General features: G+C 41.0%; 1 protein-coding gene across 4 annotated transcripts in view; it reads left to right on the forward strand.

The window, feature by feature from the left end:
- Positions 1-21382, forward strand: part of cars2 (cysteinyl-tRNA synthetase 2, mitochondrial) — a 61907-nt gene that overhangs the window by 11369 nt on the left and 29156 nt on the right. For all 4 annotated transcript variants that reach the window (XR_015757401.1, XM_087987904.1, XM_087987903.1 and 1 more), the window contains exons 3-8: positions 6767-6884; positions 6970-7041; positions 9082-9187; positions 13851-13934; positions 20056-20185; positions 20724-20857. Coding sequence is in view for 3 of the 4 variants with exons in the window: in XM_087987904.1 (XP_087844030.1) it covers positions 6767-6884; positions 6970-7041; positions 9082-9187; positions 13851-13934; positions 20056-20185; positions 20724-20857 (644 nt within the window). In the remaining variant the exon portion in view is untranslated. The remainder of the gene's footprint in view (positions 1-6766; positions 6885-6969; positions 7042-9081; positions 9188-13850; positions 13935-20055; positions 20186-20723; positions 20858-21382) is intronic.

Raw genomic sequence — 21382 nt, forward strand, 5'->3', positions numbered from 1 at the left:
CCCGCTGCAGAAAGAATCAGGGAAATTGCTGCCTAATGTCATATTAAGCTGTTTTTGTTTAGAAAGGACATTTCAAACTGCTGCATCTTCTTTGGAGAAGATGCTCAGCAACATTGCATCTGATGTAAAAGGAGTATTAACAACAAAGTTGATTCTGAGATGTAACAAATGCAAGAATGAGTGACAGGAAATGCTTTTTGTTTGCAGGGTTTTAGTATGTCGTTAGGAACTCTTGTTGTTAATGACATTGTGTCAGAAAATACAGAGTTGTATGACAAGAATGTAGGAAAGCAAAATACTGAGTTAGATTAGATTCCCTACTGGGGGAGTTCTGCTGCAAATCTGAAATAAAAACAAAGTACTGGAGAACTCGACAGGTCTGCCAGCATCTATGTAGAGAGATGATGTGGAGTTGCCAATGTGGACTGGGATGGACAAAGTCAGAAGTCACACAACACCAGGTTATAGTCCACCAGATTTATTGCGTGATTTCAAATCAGCTTGTATGATTTAAAATTAACCTGTTAGACTATAACCTGGTGTTGTGTGACTTCTGACTATGCAGAGAGAAACCTAGTTAATATTTTGAGTTCCTGATGTGACTCTTAGAACTCAGGACAAAAAGGACGTCTGCTGTGTAAAATGCAATATTTTGGCCCACTGATTGAATAACTTAACTAGTGTTTCTTTTAAAAAAACAATTGGTGGTAAAGTGCTTTGAGATGTCCAGTGATCTTTAAAAGTGCTACATAAATGCAAGTCCCTTTGTTGTTAAATGTATTCCAACGCTGTGCAGCTTTAATGTTGAGATTATTTATTTTGTGGTCGTAAATTTTTCTGAGTAGGGTGTTTTAAGTTGTCTTTTTTTTCAAGGGATTGGATGACATTGAAGTGGAAAAGCAAAACTGGAATCTAAAGTAGCCTGAGCAAAAAAAATGTTATAAATACATATAAGCAAGATTCATGAAGTGGCCACTGCAGATATCTAATTGTTACTTTTTTTCTATCACGTGTTCATTCCTTGGTGAATGAATGAAATAGTGACAGGAATCACAAGCTGATCTTATCACTTATCAAGCTGCAGTGTGAATGTTCTGTGACCACAACAGTTTTATACCAGGTAATAGAATATTAGTGCAACGTAGTGGAAAGACTTTGTGTATTCCTTAAAGTCTGTCAGTATTTATAATCAACCGGTTCAGCAATATTATGAAAAATGTTTGGAGCAGGTAGGACTCAAACCCCAGCCTTCTGGCTCTTAAGGCTGGGACACTGCCATGGTGCCACAAGAACCTTTGGTGGAGTAGTGGTGGTGGTGGTGTTTTTGGGAAAAATATTATAATGAGTATCCTCAAGGTATGGGAGACTGAGATCCAGTCTTCACTAATTGGGACTGTCTGGGATTTAAACCTTCATGTTTTGACTTTGTGATTTTTGTGGCATTAACCTAAAGACTAACTCCAGAGAATCCATTGAAATAGTGTGAAGAAACTATCAGTGCATAGTAAATGTTTGCTATGAGCCTGGTTAATCTTGTACATGCACATGAACAAATTGACAGGGTCTTCATTTGATGTCCTGCTTGAAAGAGCACTACTTCAACATTTCAGAACTTCCTCAGTACTGTCCTTCAAAAATGCATGACGTGGAGATGCCAGTGTTAGACTGGGGTGTACAAAGTTAAAAATCACACAACACCAGGTTATAGTCCAACAGGTTTAATTGGAAGCACTAGCTTTCGGAGCAACGGTCCTTCATCAGGTGGTTGTAGCACTCCACAACCACCTGATGAAGTAGTGGTGCTCCGAAAGCTAGTGCTTCCAATTAAATCTGTTGGACTATAACCTGGTGTTGTGATTTTTAACTTCAAAAATGCAGTGATCCATCAATACTGACCCACTAATAATGCAGTGCTCCCCTCAATACTGATCCTCCAACAGTGCAATTCTTCCCCAGTACTGATCTTTGACAGTGTAGCATTCCTTCCATATTGTGTGCAATTCTGGGCTCCTTCCTATCGCAAAGAAGTTGTGAAACTTGAAAAGGTTCAGAAAAGATTTACAAGGATGATGCCAGGGTTGTAAGATTTGAGTTATAGGGAGAAGCTGAACAGGCTGGGGCTGTTTTCCCTGGAGCGTCGGAAGCTGAGGGGTGACCTTATAGAGGTTTACAAAATCATGAGGGACATGGATGGGATAAATAGACAAAGTTTTTTCCCTGGTGTCGGGGAGTCCAGAACTAGAGGGCATAGGTTTAGGGTGAGAGGGGAAAGATATAAAAGAGACCTTAGGGGCAACTTTCTCACACAGAGGGTGGTAGGTGTTTGGAATGAGCTGCCAGAAGAAGTGGTGGAGGCTGGTACAATTGCAGCATTTAAAAGGCATTTGGATGGGTATATGAATAGGAAGGGTTTGAAGGGATATGGGCTGAGTGCTGGTAGGTGGGACTAGATTGGGTTGGATATCTGGTCAGCATGGACGGGTTGGACCGAAGGGTCTGTTTCCGTGCTGTACATCTCTATGACTATGACAGTGCAGCATTCTATCTTTATTGTCTGTTTGCTACCACTATATAGTGCAGCAGTTCCTCAGTGTTTCACTCAGAATGGCAGTTTGTGGTTGGTGCAGGACTGGAATCCATAGCCTCCTGATTTATGTGATATTTGTAAATTAAATTGGAGATTGGCTAACGTGGTGCCATTATTTAAGAAAGGTGGTAAGGAAAAGCCAGGGATCTATAAACCGGTGAGCTTGATGTCAGTGGTGGGTAAATTGTTGGAGGGAATTCTGTGGGACAGGATTTACATGTATTTGGAAAGGCAAGGACTGATTGGGGATAGTCAGCTTGGCTTTGTGCCTGGGAAATAGTGTCTTACTAACTTGATTGTGTTTTCTGAAGAAGTAACAGAGGATTGGTGAAGGCAGAGCAATGGATGTTGTCTACTTGGAATTCAGTCAGGTATTCAACAAGGTTCCAGTTAGTAAGGTTACATCACATGTAATACAGGGAGCACTAGCCATTTCGGTACAAAATCGGCTTGAAGATAGGAGACAGAGGGTGATAGTAAGGGGTTGCTTTTCAAACTGGAGGCTTGTGACCAGTGATGTGCCACAAGGATCGGTGCTGCATCCACTGCCTTTTGTCATTCACATAAAGGAATTGGGTGTGAATATAGGCACGTATGGTTAGTAAGTTTCCAGATGACACCAAAATTTGTGGTGCAGTGAATAACGAAGAAGGTTACCTTGGAGTACAACAGTGCCTTGATCAGATGGTTTAATGAGCTGAGGAGTGGGAGATGGAGTTTAATCTATATAAATGTGAGATGCTATACTTTGATAGGGAAAATCAGGGCAGGACTTATACACTTAATGGTAAGGTCCTGGGGAGCATTACCAAATAAAGAGACAGGTGTACAGATTCATAGTTCCTTGAGAGTGGAATCGCAGGTAAAGAGGGTAGTGAATAAGGCATTTGGTATGCGTGCCATTATTGGTCAGTGCGTTGTGTATAGGAGTTGGGAGGTCATGTTGCAGCTGTACAGGACATTGGTTAGGCCACTTTTGGAATACTGCATGCAATTCTGGTCTTTTTTGTTGTGAAACTTATAAGTGTCCAAAAAAGAAGTCTGAATAGGCTGGGGCTATTTTCCCTGGACCGTCGGTGCCTTATCGAAGTTTATAAAATCATGATTGGCATGGAGAGGTTGAATAGTCAAAGTCTTTTCCCCAGGTTAGGGGAGTCCAAAACTAGAGGTCATAAGTTTAAGGTGACAGGGGAAAGATTTAAAAAGGACCTAAGCGGCAACGTTTTCACACAGGGTAATGTGTGTATGGAATGAACTGCCAGAGGAAGTGGTGGAGGCTGGTACAGTTACAGCATTTAAACGGCATCTGGATGGGCACATGAAGAAGAAAGGATATGGACCAAATGTTGGCAAATGGGACTAGATTAATTTAGGCCATCTGGTTGGCAAGGACGAGTTGGAACGAAGGGTTTGTTTCCGTGCTGTACATCACTATGACTCTATGGCCCTAAACAAGTGATATTTCAAGCTAGCAGCTTCTTTCAACATTTTGGATCAAAACATTGTTCAATCCAGCAGGTTTTCCCGACTATTAAATATAGTGTAACTGCTGTTATTTTAATTAATGGTTTTCTAATTACTAAAAAATCAGTTGTGAATGTCAACAGTCAGCAGAGGAAATAACCTGTAATACAGTTAACTAAATTAAAGAATCTGAAGCTGTCACTGGATTCTTTGAATTGTTGTGTAAATAAAAGCTCCCATGGATTGCGCGCTATAAATTAGCAAATAAGGCACTTTTTGCCCCTTCAGGCAAAGTTTAAAAGAATCCTAGAACTATACAGTACAGAAGGAGGTCACCTGGCAATTTCTTCCACACTGATTCTTAGAGCTGCTCAGCTAATCTCACTTTTTTGCTCTAGCTGCCCATTGTTTTTTTTCCCTTTTAAGTGCTTATCCAGATCCCTTCTAAAAGCTGATCATGGAATCTGATTCCACCATGTGGTCAGGCTGTGCGCATTTCAGGTCCAGACCACTTGGTATGGAAAAGTGATTTTCCTCATATTACTATTCTAAATCTGTGTCCCCAAGTCCCCATCACTATCACTGGAAAGAGCTCTAATCTAATCTATCAAATAGAATTATAAAAACTCCTTTCGTATCGCATAGAATGAAGGGAAAGTGAGGGGAAACTGTTGAACAATTTAAACCTGTGACTCCTAGGTATAGCACAGCATGAACATACTGAAGAAGTGAAACGAGATGAGATTTTCAATCTTTCAGTAAATCTCCACTGATGTTACACTCAAGAATGTTGGTTTTGTATGGTGTTCAGATCTTTGTGATTAGAGGATGGTAGATCATTAGATCCAGGGTAGAATAGGGAAGAGCACTAGCAGGAAGAGAACACATGAGCACAAGAGAGATGTGGAAAATGTTCAGCAAACAATGGTGGACTGGAGTATGCTAGTAGAAAGGCTGAGACACACTGTCACTTGTAGGGAAAATATCCATTTTAGTTTCCCACCCTTGAAGCACAGTACTTCAAGTTAAGAGTAGTTTGGGGAAAGTTGCAGTAATCTCCTCCCTCCTTGAAAAGGTGAATTTCCTTCACACAGAGAAATAGTGTGTCAGTGGTGATTCACCGTACTACTGTTTTCTCAGTCCAATATGGTGTTCTTGTTTTTGATGGACTGTTGGTTTATTTTGGATTGGGGATACAGTCCTCCCTCCCAGCACACAACTAATTCACAAATATTAAGGCACAGTGGATCCACTTTTTAATATATTAGCATCCTATAGCATAATGAAAAATGCTATATTTCATTGTGGGAGTATCTTGTATTCAGATATCTGCACCGTTGAACTTCCTTGTGTTACTTGGTAGTGACACTGTAACAGATATTTGCATGTTATTTTCTGACTTGGCTGTCGCATCATATTTTGTCCTCGTATCATGAGGCTTCTCTAGAGCTCCATCTGCTGGTTATTATAATAAACCTTCAAATTTATGTTTAAAAAGTTGGTTGAACTTTTCAGATATTTAAGTTTTGCTTCTTTAGCTCAATAGTCCCAACCTGGTTTGAAAATTTGGTCTAAATCTAAATCTAGACAAGAGGGTCTGGGAATCCCAGTCAGCTTAGCAAAATCCCCTCAACATAACATCAATGGAGTGGTGCCAAAATTTGGGAACGCTGTCCCAGATACAAGTTTAAACTCCTGGAACACCAGTTGTTTCTATCCTACCAGCTGATGGACTTTTAACCTGCCGACCTTACCTGAGCCCAGCAATCTGCATTTTCTTCATATTTCTTCAAACATGGAGTGACTCTTGATGAACAATTGCCTTTTACTGTTTCCAATGACCCTGAGAAAATAACCGTTTTCCATCATAGTCCCCGACAGATCTGGTTTCTTACTTTACAAAAGTTCTCCTGGGCCTTGTTTCAATGTTCATTGCTTGCACAACGGGAATAAATTAGAAAACAATGAAGAAGTAAAAAGTTCAGAATATCAATCTTTCCAACCCAGTCCATGCCAGCACCTAGCCTCAAGGGAGATCATTGCCACCTCGCCGCTGCCTATGCCGGACCCACCAACATAGGGGTCGCCCCACTTTAAGCACTATCTCTTTGCAGTTGAGCCCACACTTGCCCCACAATCGAGAGTCCCTGGCTCTGTTGCCAGGCTGCCACTGGGCCTCAAGTCCCGCTTTGGCAGCAAATGTCACAATTATTATATCTATAGTGCCAGACTATTTATTTCCTTACTTTTCTAATTTTCTTTTCATTTCCTCAGAATTTGATTTTAAGTATCTGTACCGAGGTATCCTCGTACCCAAGCTGGCACGGTAATGCAGCGACTATAAACTTTGCACTCTACTCACATGAGTATATATGACAATGAATTGAATCGAATTAGCTTTAATCAGCTGGTTATGAATTGATTACCTGATTCTTGATTAGATGAGCTGACAGCAGACAACTTACTTTCCGTTCTGCCTTTCTATTCCTATAGAACCACATAGAATCCAGCCCATTGAGGTGACTGTTTCTTCCAGCTGAGGAATAAAGAAATAAATGGTTGAGCAAGAACTTGCACCCACACCCAGATCTGGAACAAAACCTCATAGCTGGATTGATTCCCTAAAGCTAGAAATAAATCTTAGACCCGCGTGCATTGAACACATTTAAAATTGGAATAGCAATAACATTTTCACTTCTGTAATTTGTTTTCTAGCTCCTACGTTCGATTTGACATCCTTAGAAGAATATTGACCAAGATCTTTGGCATCGATGTGATTATGGTGATGGTTATCACAGACATTGACGACAAAATAATTAAAAGGGCCAATGAGGTAAATTACCAGGACTATTCACAGGAAGCATTTAATCCAAAACCATGGAAGTTACAGTTGTTAACTATTATTTTCCTAATTGCAGTTGAATATTTCATCCACTGTACTTTCGCGCATCTATGAAGAGGATTTCAAACAAGATATGGCGTGTTTAAAGGTATAATGAATACTTCCTTGCAGTTGTAACACACAAGTTTGAATAGCTGCTGACCGTTCATAAGCACTTGAAATTGAACTGGAGAAGTATCTTAGAACAGGAGAAAGTTGAAGAGAGACTTAATGGAGGTATTAAAATCTTGAATGATTTTGAATAAGGAGAAAGTCTTGTCACTGGCAAGATGAGAAACATTTAAAATAATTAATAAAGAACCATAAGGAAAATGAGGCAAATTTCTTGTATGCAGTAAATTGTCATATTCTAGAATGTGGTACCTTAAAAAGTAGTGATAACAGATTCATTAATAACATTTCAGAAGAGGAATTGGGTAAATTTGAGATATGAGTTGCAGAAGTCTGGGAAAGGGCTGGTGAGTGGGACTAATTGGATGGCTCTTTCAAAGACTCATTGCAGACAAAGACTGAACATGATATGTTATACAATTTAAATTTTCAGCTGGTTTACAAAGTTTATTGGTTTGTGAAGCAGTTACTTTGGAATGATTGCATTATATAAAATATAATTATCTAACTGGGACTGGAGGTGGGAGGGAATTTGACAATGGTAAGCATCAGCAAGTTAAAGAATAGGAGCCATGTAGCAGTTCAAACATCAACTAAAAAGGGGGAAATGAAGCAAGCCTTGACTCATGGGAGTTGGCATAGTGACAAGATTTGTGCTGAGAGGAAAGAAATTACTTGGATGCTTGTAACACCTTCCACGACCTCAAGATGTCCCAAAGTGTTTTACAGCTACTGAAGTACATTTGAACAATTCTAATGTAGAAAACATGGCAGTCAATTGCATGCAAAGCAAGTTCCCACACATAGCACATGGGGACTCCGTTTAATGCCTTTTCCAAATGACAGCACTTCCAACAATACTGCACTCTACTAAGTACCGGCTCTCCAACAGTTCACTTCCAGCAACACTAGTAATCTCAAGGTTCAAACTAAGCAGAGCCAAATGCTGTCACAGGAAAGGGGCTGCTTTAATCCACTTGTGCATGAAACATCTCCAGTTTTGCCAAACTATCATCATAACTGATCGTTCTCTCCAGAACCACCATCATGAATCTTTTTTGAATCCTCTTCGTCACCTTCACATTCTTCCTAAAGTGCACTGCCTGAAACAGGCACAATGCTCCACTTGAGTCTCAACCGATGTTTTCTTCAAGATCAGCATAACCTTTTTGCTTTCGTGCTCTATACCTCTATTTATAAAATCCAGTTGCCTTTTAAACCACTTTCTTAACCTGACATGCCTGCTTAATAATTTGTGCACAGATCCCTGCAATCTGTCTGTTTCTGTTCCCTTGTTTAGCGTTGTGCCCTTTATTTTATGTGGCTTCTCCTCCGTCCCGCCAAAATGTATCAATCAGTTTGGCATGTAACTTTTTTCCCCAAATTTGGGTGCTGGAAAGACCTCTTTTTGTTCCAATTACTCACATTTTTCAAGCATAGTAGCTTTGTCAATGTCAGTGGGATACTCAAACCTGTATGTTGGCAGGTACTAGTTCTGGAGGGTATGTGCCTTGTATCCTCTGCGAGGCAGATGCCAACCCCATTTTACACTTCTCCCGATTTTTAGTTCTGCTATCAATTTACTGTGACCTGGTTTAGACTATTATACAAAGTTAAACCTGGAAAGTTGAAGAGTTTGTTCATATTTTGAAAACAGTGCTGAATTTTTGAACTCTTCCAAGAGATCTTGTCATGTATGTTGTAAAGGTGTCCCAAAAGGGAATTTCATATAATCTGGTTCATTTTGGAGTTCTTTTCAGCTCAAATACCTGCAATATTTAAATACGCGTCCTTCTGACATTTGACAGGACCCAGGAGAGTGCAGTAATTTATTGGAAGAAGTCATAGAAATGGTACCACAATGATTGTTCTCAATCCACCCCTACCTGAACTTTAGGTTTGACTGACTCTTTGATATCTAACTCTGTTCCGAAACCATTATAGTTCTGTTTGTGAGATAATGTGGGAGGTTGGTTTAATCAAATCCTGAACAATGTTTTTAATGTTGCTTTCCTAGGTTCTTCCACCCACTGTTTACATGCGCGTGACTGATAACATTCCCAAGATTGTGGCATTTATAGAAAGAATTATTCACAATGGCCATGCCTATTCAACCTCCACAGGTGAGTTTCTGCATGACAATTGTCCCATTACTGAATTCCTGTTATGCTTTTATTAATGATGTTATAGTCAAGATGACAGGATTGTATGTTTCTCTCCAGTGCCATTACTCCACTGGCCATAACGTAATTCATATGTTTCACCTCATTCTAATATAACCAATCGTATGCTTTCCCAATATTGAACTTAGAATGAAAAGGCAAATTGACCATGGAATAAAGACAGAATAATTCATTAATTATAAAACAAGTCCACTCACTGAGATGCTGAATTAATTAATGCATGCAACTTGTAATGTGAAAGATAAATAACCTAAAGCGCGTACACATACTCTAGGTAAAGGCTGAGAAAAATGGATTTCTCTTACTGCAGGGATTCAGTCTAAAAATAAACACTTTCAGGCTAACAGTGGTTATTCTTGAAGGCAAAACAGAATGATAAGGGGTAAAAAGTAGTTGTTGTATGTGTGGTCAAGTCATTAACCATACGCAGTTGCTTCTGAATTCTTGCCAGACATAGCTTGTTTAGAAAATACAGTATTGAGAAGTTCCTTTAATCATTCTTCCAGAGGAACAGTTGAGTTTCATCCTGATTTCTCAACAAAGGTATTTTAGCAATAGGAGCCATGAGATGAGCACCTTGTGCTTAAAGAGGCTTTTCCCTGCAATTGAAAAATCCAAGCATAAACACCAAGCTTGTAAATGCTGTTTACACAGAGCAGTCATAACACCCAGTGTAAAACAGTTGGATGTTTTCACTGGAGTGAAACAACCTAGACCAGCGAGTATGTGGAATTATTTCATTTATAAGTAATGCTTTAATTTTTTAAAAAATGCTCCAATGTGTCTTTTCGTTAATCTTTTTAAAATAACAACAGGCATGTCCAGGATCCTATAAACTCAAGTCCAAAGCAATATTAAATATGAAGCATTTTCATAACAATGAAAGAAATTCTTAACTTTGAACCGGCAAAATAATAATTTTAGATCATATTAATTCCACTTAACCAACAGCCTGTCCTTGAGTTAATGTGAATCTTCAGACAAACTGAAAATCTTATTTGATGTATGTCTTAAAACAAAACTTTGCATGTTATCGAGATGACTGTGCTGGGAACAGCCTGCATTTTGTGTGATCTCCCTTTAAGGCCAAAGTGGGTTGGGGAGTGTTATGAAAGAAGGCAAGTTGATTTTATGATCGTGACATCATTGGGTTGTGTGACTTGTGGTTGCCATGGGATCAACAGCTAAGAAATAAAGTGTAAATAGAAAGTACAGACTGCATTTGTGTGTGTGTGTGTTATACAGTTAGAAAGAATGGAGAGTTGAAGACAGGACGTAGCAAGTGATTCTGGATTAATCAAGATACATTGCTGTTGTTGCAGTCTTACCATAGGCCGCAAGACTATTTAAAAGGGTTGGTGAAGGGGGTCTCTGGGAATTTTGTGTCATTTGGCCCAACAAGACCATACCAACCATTAGAGAGTAACCCACCCAGACCGTTCCCACTACCCTATATTTACCCCTGACTAGTGCACCTAACCTACACATTCCTGAACACTATGGACAATTTAGCATGGGCAATTCACCTAACCTGCACACCTTTAGACTGTGTAAGGAAACCGGAGCACCCAGAGGAAACCCACGCAGGGAGAATGTGCAAACTCCACACAGACTGTCGCCCGAGGCTGGAATCGAACCCCGGTCACTGGCGCTGTGAGGCAGCAGTGCTAACCACTGAGCCACTGTGCCGTCGGGTGATGGCGGGGTGGGTCTCGGTGGGATGCTCTTCAGAGAGCCAGTGCAGACTCGATGGGCTGAATGGCCTCTGTGTGCAGCAAGAGCTCTTATGATTCATAGGTGCATATTTTGTTGGTGATAACTGTGTATGGTGACTTTGATCAGCATCCATATTCCATCCAATGTAATTCAAGCAGAATGTTTTTTTTATAAATTTGCAGGTTTGAGCATCACTGATGTAGCCATCATTTTATTGCCAATATCTAATTGCCTTTGAGAAGGTGGTGTTGAACTGCCTTATTTAACGACTGCATTCCATGTGGTGTAGGTGCACCCATGATACTTTCAGGGAAGGAGTTCGACAGTTTTGACCAAATGGTAGTAAATGACTGGTAATAAACTGTCGATCCAAATTGGGATAATGTGTGGCTTGGAGTGGAACCTGCCGGTGATGGTGCTCCCAGATATCAACTATCACTCCATTCCTTAATTGTTGGTGTAAGGTTGGATGGCATGGGAGGGGAGAGATGCTACATAATGGTGAGAGTTAGTTTTAAAATTAGAAAGAAAATTCCAATACCAAACAACCCAGATGGCCTCCTTCAAAGACCGCAATTCCCCCCCCAGATGTGGTCGACGATGTTCTCCACCGCATCTCCTCCACTTCCCGCTCCTCCGCCCTTGAGCCCCGTCCCTCCAATCGCACCAGGACAGAACCCCACTGGTCCTCACCTACCACCCCACCAACCTCCATATACGTTGTATCATCCGTCGTCATTTCCGCCACCTCCAAACGGAACCCACCACCAGGGATATATTTCCCTCCCCTCCCCTATCAGCGTTCCGAAAAGACCACTCCCTCGTAAGGTCCACACCCCCCATCAACCCAACCTCCACTCCCGGCACCTTCCCCTGCAACCGCAAGAAATGCAAAACTTGCGTCCACACCTCCCCCCTTACTTCCCTCCAAGGCCCCAAGGGATCCTTCCATATCCGCCACAAATTCACCTGCACCTCTACTCACATCATTTACTGCATCCGCTGCACCCGATGTAGCCTCCTCTATACTGGGGAGACAGGCCGCCTACTTGCGGAGCGTTTCAGAGAACACCTCTGGGACACCCGGACCAACCAACCCAACCACCCCGTGGCCCAACACTTCAACTCCCCCTCCCACTCCACCAAGAACATGCAGGTCCTTGGACTCCTCCATTGCCAGACCATAGCAACATGACGGCTGGAGGAAGAGCGCCTCATCTTCCGCCTAGGAACACTCCAACCAGGAGGGATGAACTCAGATTTCTCCAGTTTCCTCATTTCCCCTCCCCCCACCTTGTCTCAGTCCCAACCCTTGAACTCAGCACCACCTTCCTAACCTGCAATCTTCTTCCTGACCTCTCCACCCCCACCCCCACTCTGGCCTATCACCCTCACCTTAACCTCCTTCCACCTATCACATTTCCAACACCCCTCCCCCAAGTCCCTCCTCCCTACCTTTTATCTTAGCCTGCTTGGCACACTTGCCTCATTCCTGAAGAAGGGTTCATGCCCGAAACTCTGTCGATTCTCCTGCTCCTTGGATGCTGCCTGACCTGCTGCGCTTTTCCAGCAACATATTTTCAGCATAATTTAAACTGATTGGTTAGATTTGAATTGTTATCAAAACGCTTACCAACTATTTCACAGCCAAATGTTACATATTTTCAATTTTCCGGTATACTTTGAGACTGCTAGTTAATCATATGACAGGTGCTTATAAACTGTCAGTACAAAACAACATTCACTCTCTCTTAAAGGTACAGTACTCACAAACTTCATAACACAAGGGCTGGGAAGAGGATAGAGTAAGGCTAGGGCAGTAATTGGTCAGATGATATTCAGTGGGCAGTTCAGGCAGAAGAGTCATGGGTCAGAAGGTTGAGGTTGCCTGCTTAGGTAGTGTGTGTTAGATCTGGTGGGCTTGGCTTGAGGTGTTTAGAAGGTGTCTGATCTTGGGCATGGGGACCTAGGGTTTCAGGGTGCAGAGCAAGAGATGAGTGTGTCAGGTATGAGGATGTGAGGATTTGTGAAGAATCAGTGTGAGTCACAGTTTAGTTCAATAGTTAACCAGGATTTAGAGCAGGTTTTCATCCATTAACATTTCCTGCATAGCTATTTAGCTTAGTCTATTGGAATCCTTTGAAGTCTTTGATTCTAATTCAGGTCAGGGATTTTTTTCAGATGGTCCCAGACATTTGGTAATTGCCCCAAGAAAATTTCAATTTTCAGAACAGTTCCCTTGAACTCAGCTCTATCAGCGCGTCTGTAATAACCCAAAGCAAAATTCCAGTCTGTGCTGCAGCAACAACCATCTTCCTATCTCAAAATCTGGGCCATTATGATGATCTGTGTATTCTACTACAACCCTCATCCCCTTAGTAATAGACTTCAGCAATTCCCCGATGACACATGTTAGACTAATTGGCCTCTGGTTTTTTTGTCCTGTCTTTCTTTCTTCATTAATGGTATGATTGTAGCAATTTTCCAATCTGCAGGACCCTTTCAGAATTTCAGACATTTTGGCAGATTAAAACCTTTTGCCTCTATCGTCTTTGTAGCCAACTTTTAAAGATGCAAGGTAACTATAAAAAAAACTCAAAACTTGCTATTAAAATAAAATCAGATATATACTAGAAAAAGAAAACATTTACAGGGATAGAGTAGGGGAAATGGGATTAATTGGATATCTCTTTCAAAGACCCAGTACAATACAGAAATGATGAGCTATGTGTGCTGTTTCATCATTCTAAGATATTAGCAAATATCTACAGTTCGGTATGATTTGACCCAGTTATATATACAAATAAATTCTTAAGCAAACCTGTCATGATTTCAGAAAGCAATTTTTATTCACTAAACAAAACACTTGTTTTTTAAAACACTTCAGGAAATGTGTATTTTGACATCCAGTCTATCGATAGTCAGTATGGGAAGTTCGTTGGAATATGTGCTGACACAGCTGGAGAAACAAGTATGTATTTTTAATTGTTCATGTCATTACTGTTTTGATTTTATACCTGTACCACTTTTCTTTCAATCATGATCATATTTTCCATGAGTAGACTGGGTCTTGAGCTGAAAGCTATGACTCCACTTAGTGTAAGAGTCAGTGCCACCAGGGGGGATTTGACGGTTGTCCCCAAATATCTGAGTGGTGATTTCCCTAATGTCATCTCAGAAAATGGCAACAATGACTAAATGATCAAACAGTTTTATGTAAAATAAAAGTAATTCATGAATCTACAGTAAAGGATTTGCTCTCACATTGCACAGCTGGGCTGACAGTTTAAAAAGACAATGCATATAAATCTTGCAGCATCTCTGAGTATGTTCTTTGAAATATACCTCTAATTGTAAGATGTTTTTGGGTGCTGTTGACTATGTTTGTGGAAGAGGCTAGGAGACAGGGTTCCATAAGAGAGAACCTGGAATATAATGGTTTCTTGTTTCCTGAAAGGGTCTGTTTGACCGCAGTGTGTCTGACCTGACACTTATCGCAGTAATTGAATCCTGTGATCCAGGAAACCTGTTGCATCTTCTCAGTTAAATTTGTTCTTAGCAATAACAAACAACATTTGTACAACACATTTGAAACATCTAAAGAGAAACTATGAGGAATATTAGGAAAGGCAACCAAAAGGTTGGTCAATAAAATAATTTAGAGGAGCAAATTAAAAGCAGAGAGAGGAAAGGGAAGCAGTTTACAGGCAGAATTCCACAGCTTAGGACTTAGTTAGCTGATGGTGTTGAAGTGAGAAAAGTAGAAATGTATAGAAGACCAGAATTGGGGAAAACTAGTCAAGGGTTGGTCCATCCATTGTATGGGATGGGAATGTGAGGGTTATGTTAATAAAATCAGATTTAACGAAATCTGATTGCATGCGACGAGCAATGGCCACAGACTATTCTCAAAGGAAATTTCATACAGATATTTCAAATTTAAAAGCACAGTAATAGATATTGAAAATCTGAAAGCAAACCGGCAATAATAGTACTCAACCAGTGTGTGTCTCACAACAACTAATGAGAAAAAAGTTAGACCTCACAGAATAAAAGGGCTAGTATGGATCCAAAATTGACTGAGTGATGGGAAACATAGAGTGTGGTGGTTAATGGATTTTTCTTTGGGCTGGGAGAAAGGTTTGTAATGGCTTCCCCAGGGGTCAGTATTGGGACTCTTGTTCTTCCTGATATGTTAAAGACCTAAAAGCGGTTGCACAGGGCACAGTTTCAAAACTTACAGATGACGTGGGACTTAGAAATATTGTGACCTGTGAGGAGGATATTGTAGAACCTCAAATGCATATTTAAATTGGTAGAATGGGTAGATAGCACATGAAATTCATTGCAGAGAAATGTGAAGTGATTCATTTTGGTAGGAAAACATGGGGAGACAATATAAGGGATTGGGGGGGGTTAGAAAAGCAGTGGGATATGAGTATAAATGTGCACAAGTAATTGAAGGTGGAAGGGTAGGTTGAAAAAGCAGACAATAAAGCACAACATATCTTACTGTGCTTCTGAGGATAGGGATATGTAGATAGGTAGAGTGGGATGAATGTGTAGTTGAAGGGTTGGTGCAGGAAGGACAGGACTACATTCTTGGGTTACTGAATCTGTTTCTGGAAAAGGTGGGACCTGGACAAATCCAGCTGGCTGCTCCTGAACCACAGCAAGACCAACATTCTTGGGGAAATTGAAGTGTATCTATCCTAGGGTGTATAAATGTCAAATACTAAGGATATAGGTTTAAGGTGAGAGATGGAAAGTGTTTTTACACAGAGGGTATTAGGTATCTGGAATATGCTGCCAGAGGAGGTGGAAGACATAGCTATGATAGCAAAGTTTAAGGGGCATTTAAAGAGACACATGAACAGGCAGAGGACAGAGGGATACAGGCCACATGTAAGCAGATGGGATTAGTTTAGAAAAGCATCATGATCGGCACAGACATGGTGGGCCAAAGAGCCTTTTCCTGTGCTGTTCTATATTCTATGATTAACCTTGTGGTGGGAGGACAGAAGGGTCTTAGGTTTAAACTAATTTGGCAGGGAAAAAGCCTGCAAGTGGAGTCACAATAGTAAATGATGCACGGACAAATGTAGAAGAAAAGCCAAATCAGTCTGACAGGAAGAATGTAGATAGTCAGGACACAAGGGAGCTCAGTAAGGTTGGATGGCTATAATTTTAATGCAGGAGCATTGTGCAAGGGAAGAGGACTGTGATGTGCTTGACCAAATTACAATTGAGAGGAAGGAGCTATTAGACGTTCTAGTGAACTTAAAATTGGATAAGACCCAGAGAACTTTGTCCTGAGCTACTGTGGGGAGCAAGAGAAAAGGTTTCCAGGGCATTGATGTTAATTTTCAAATCCTGTCTGGATACAGGAGAGATGCCAGATGACTAGAGGACAACTGGTTGGAAAAGTTGTTTGAAAGATAAACCAGTGACTCTGACAACCGTGCTTGGGAAATTATTGAACATAAATGTTAAGGGCTAGAATTAATATCCACTCTGAGAGGAAAGGATATTCAGCATGCAGATGTCAGGAGGGGTCCATGTCTGACAGGTTTAATTGAATTTTTCAAGGAGGTAATTAAATGTGTAAGTAAATGCTGTGGCTGTGGTCTATGTGGACTTTAAGGCTTCCAACAAGACAGACCAGTCAAGAAAATAGAGGCCGTGAGATCCAGGGCGATTTGGAAAATTGGGTCCAAAATAGGCTTAATGGCTAGAGGCGAAGGGTGATGATCGAAGGTTGTTTTGTGACTGGAGGCCTGTAACTAGTAACATACTGTAAGGTTTGGTGCTGGGTCCCTTGTTGTCTCTTATGTACATTAATGATCTAGACATGAATATAAGTAGTAAATAGTGTGGAGGAAAAACAAATTTGTAGAATGATATGGACTGGTCAGATGGGCTGAACAGTGGCAAATTAAATTTAATCTTGAAAATGTGAGGTGATAAATTTTGAAGAACTAATAAGAAAAGGAAGTGTACAATAAATGGTAGGACTCTCAGAAACACAGGATTAGAAGGACCTTGGTGTGCATGTCCACAGATCCTTGAAGATAACAGCACAAAGGATAATGTGATTAAAAAGGCATTTGGAATATTTGCTTTTATTAGTTGAGGCATTCAATACAAGAACAAAAAGGTTATGATTGATCTATGTAAAATGTCAGTTAGGGCACAGGTGGAGGACTGGGTCGCCAAACTTTGGAAAGAATTCAGTTGTACTAGAAAGGGTACAGAGCTCATTCACCAGGATGTTACCTGGACTGATGTGTTTCTGCTTTGAAGTGAAATTAGACTGGTTGGGGTTGTTTACTTTTGAACAGAGAATGCTGAGGAGGGACATGATTGAAATATACAAAATTGAGAGTCATAGATTTTGTTTTTTATTTGTTCACAGGATGCAGCCGTTGCTGGCTTGGCCAGCATTTGTTCACCATCCCTACTTGCCCAAATGGCTGTTAAGAGTCAACTGCATTGCTATAGATGTGGAGCCACTTATAGGGCAGACCAGGCAATGATGGCAGCTTCCTTCCCTAAAGGACATTAGTGAACCAGAATGCTGAATTCAAATTTTACCATGTGCCATGGTAGAATTCATGAAGTAACAAAGAGGATTGATGAGGGCAGAGCGGTAGACGTGATCCATTTGGAATTCAATAAGGCATTCGACCAGGTTCCCCATGGTTAGCAAGGTTAGATCTCATGGAATACATGGAGAACTAGCCATTTGGATACAGAACTGGCTCAAAGGTAGAAGACAGAGAAGTGGAGGGTTGTTTTTCAGACTGTGGCCTGTGACCAGTGCTGTGCCACAAGGATTGGTACTGTGTCCACTACTTGTCATATTTTATATAAATGATTTGGATGTGAGCATAAGAGGTATAGTTAGTAAGTTTGCATATGACACTAAAATTAGAGGTGTAGTGGACAGCGAAGAAGGTTACCTCCGATTACAATGGGATCTTGGTCAGATGGGCCAATGGGCTGAGAAATGGGCAGATGGAGTTCAATTTAGATAAATGTGAGGTGCTGCATTTTGGGAAAGCAAATCTTAGCAGGACTTATCCACTTAATGGTAAGGTCCGGGGGAGTGTTGCTGAATAAGGCGATCTTGGAGTGCAGGTTCATAGCTCACTAAAAGTGGAGTCACAGTTAAATAGGATAGTGAAGAAGGCGTTTGGTATGCGTTCCTTTATTGGTCAGAGTATTGAGTACAGGAGTTGGGAGGTCATGTTGCGGCTGTAAGGATATTGGTTAGGTCACTTTTGGATTATTGCAGGAAATGTGTTGCTGGAAAAGCGCAGCAGGTCAGGCAGCATCCAGGGAACAGGAGAATCGACGTTTCGGGCATAAGCCCTTCTTCAGGAATGGCTGAAGCCCTGGAGAAGGGCTTATGCCCGAAACGTCGATTCTCCTGTTCCCTGGATGCTGCCTGACCTGCTGCGCTTTTCCAGCAACACATTTCCAGCTCTGATCTCCAGCATCTGCAGACCTCACTTTCTCCTTTGGATTATTGCATGCAATTCTGGTCTCCTTCCTATCGGAAAGATGTTGTGAAACTTGAAAGGGTTCAGAAAACATTAAGAAAACATATTTCAGAAAACAAAGGATGCTGCCAGGGTTGGAGGATTTGAGCTATAGGGAGAGGTTGAATAGGCTGGGGCTGTTTTCCCTGGAGTGTCGGAGGCTGAGGGGTGACCTTATAGAGGTTTATAAAATCATGAGGGGCATGGTTAGGATAAAATAGCCAAAATTTCTTCCCTGGAGTAGTGGAGTCCAAGACTAGAGGGAGGGAGAGAGGGGAAAGATATAAAAGAGACTTAAGGGGCAACCTTTTCACACAGCGGGTGGTACATGTATGGAATGAGCTGCCAGAGGAAGTGGTGGAGTTTAGGACAATTGCAATATTTAAAAGACATCTGGATGGGTATATGAATAGGAAGGGTTTGGAGGGATATGGGCCGGGTGGTGGCAGGTGGGACTAGATTGGGTTTGTAAACCTGGTCGGCATAGACAGGTTGGACCGAAGGGTCTGTTTCCGTGCTGTACATCTCTATGACTCTCTGTACCCAGAACATTAACGTGAGGTTCTAGATTACTAGCCCAGTGACAATCCTACTATGCCATCACCTCCCCTAACATAGAGAAGAAGCTTTTCCACTTTATAGAAGGATCAATAACCAACAGGTGTAGATTTAAGGTGAAAGACAGGAAGTTTAGAGGAGATTTTAAGAAAAGTTTTTCATCTGCATTGTGTTAGCTGTCTGGAACTCATTCGGTTGAAAGAGTAGTAGATGTGGGATCCATCATAACATTTAGATAGTATTTAGCATGCAAGATTATGGCCAAAGTGCTGGAAAATGAGACTAAGATAGATCAGTGCTTAATGATTCATGTGGATGTAATCAGCCCACAAGTCTCTTTCCATGCTGCAATATTCTATATACATTTGCAAGCTTCAGAGAGGTAGTGGGAGAATGGCATTCCATGATAACATCATGGGTTGAATGGCCTCCTTCAGTGCTCTGTGATTCTGAGAACAGGCAACATCTGTTGAGTGGGCAAACAGTGAACATTTCAAATCAGTGATCTTTTATTAGATTTGAGAGATAGAATTAGAAGTCCACACCCTCCCTCCAAAGAGTAACCCACCCAGACCCATTCCCATTCTCTATATTTTCCCCTGACTAATGCACCTAGCCTACACATCCCTGAAAACTATGGGCAATTTAACCTGCACACCTTTGGATCATGGGAGGAAACGGGAGCACCTGGAGGAAACCCACATAGAAATGGGGAGAATGTGCAAACTCGGCACAGACAGTCACCCAAGCCTGGAATTGAACCCGGGTCCCAAAACTTGTCTCAGACCCAAATGGAAACATTTCCCCTCTCCTGTTGTAATAGGACGTGGGAAAGCAGGGACAGTGAGAGAAGCAGTTTGGAGAGCAAACAATGCAGGAGAAATCCTCAGCCACATTTTGATGTACCATTGAAAACAGAGCACAGATTCATGTCTGAAAACACTTATTTTAAATAACTAATGGGTTATTGTTGATTATTTTAATTGCTAGCTGCTGGTGATAAAAGGCACATCAGAGACTTTGCTTTGTGGAAAGCATCAAAACCAAATGAGCCGTCTTGGATATCCCCATGGGGTAAGGGTCGACCTGGCTGGCATATTGAGTGTTCCACCATTGCAAGGTTGGTATTTGTGTTTCTTGTTAAATATACAATGACAAAATTGACCCAAAAGTTTTATTGCTCACAGAAGCATTACTCTACATAATTTGACATGAAGCCACATAAGGAAGTGATAGGACTGAAGACTAAAGACCTAAAGGAGTACCCTAAAGAGGTAGAGCAGGAGATGTTTGAGAAGGCATTGCACAATTTAGCACATCAGCAGCTGAAGGTTTGGCTGTCAATGGTGAAACAATGGAAATCGGGCATGTGCTGGATATCAAGATTGGAACAAGTTTGAGATCTTGTAAGGTTATGGGACTCTGAGATTACAGAGATGGGGAGGGTGAGTTCAATGGAGGGAATTGAAAACAAATATGATAATTTGAAAATTAAGGCATTGCCAACACCTCGGATTTTTAGTCATGACATTTTTTCTTATTTCCAGTTAATTTCTTGGTAGACATTTGTGAGCTTGTCAAAGGTGCTCATGTACTGAGAAAATAGTTTTGCACTACTTGATATATCAAATGGTGAGCATAACTGTGTGCATTTTCAGCTCTGTGTTTGGAAATAAATTGGACATCCATTCAGGTGGAATAGACCTAGCGTTTCCCCATCACGAGAATGAGATTGCTCAATGTGAGGCCTACCACCAGTGTGAGCAATGGGGCAACTACTTTTTACACTCAGGTACGTATTTGTTGGCCAGTGGAAGAAGAGCAGATGGAATTCAAAGACATTAATTCATATGGGGCAGTTGTCATGAGTTTTTGATTCGTGAGGGATTAATAGTGAAATAAATTTTTCTACATTGAACTGTATATTTCGGAATCTGTATGTAATTTTCTGACCATCAATTTTAGTTCTGCAATTGCTCTGGAGGGAAAAATTCTTCACTTTTTTTTTTAAGAAGGCTTCTTGAACAGATGCATAATCATAACTAACATTAAATTCAGATCAAATTCCCTGAGCAGTTTGGATATTTGATTTTTAAGTTTTCTCCCAGCCACTTGACTTTAAAAGATGTAATTCATATCACAGTAATTGATTAATCTTTTGCATTCACTTATGTGATGTGTTTGCTGTTGGCAGGCCAGCATTTGTTGTCCGAGCCTAATTCCTTTTGACAAGGTAATGGTGAGTTTCCTTCTTGAACCACAGCAATCCATGTGCTGTGGGTAGACCCACAATACCATCAGGGAGGGAACTTTACCT

The sequence above is a fragment of the Chiloscyllium plagiosum genome, unplaced genomic scaffold (genome assembly GCF_037043375.1).
Source record: "Chiloscyllium plagiosum isolate Xiang-an unplaced genomic scaffold, Cpla_swu_hap1 HiC_scaffold_6, whole genome shotgun sequence".
Taxonomy (NCBI): domain Eukaryota; kingdom Metazoa; phylum Chordata; class Chondrichthyes; order Orectolobiformes; family Hemiscylliidae; genus Chiloscyllium; species Chiloscyllium plagiosum.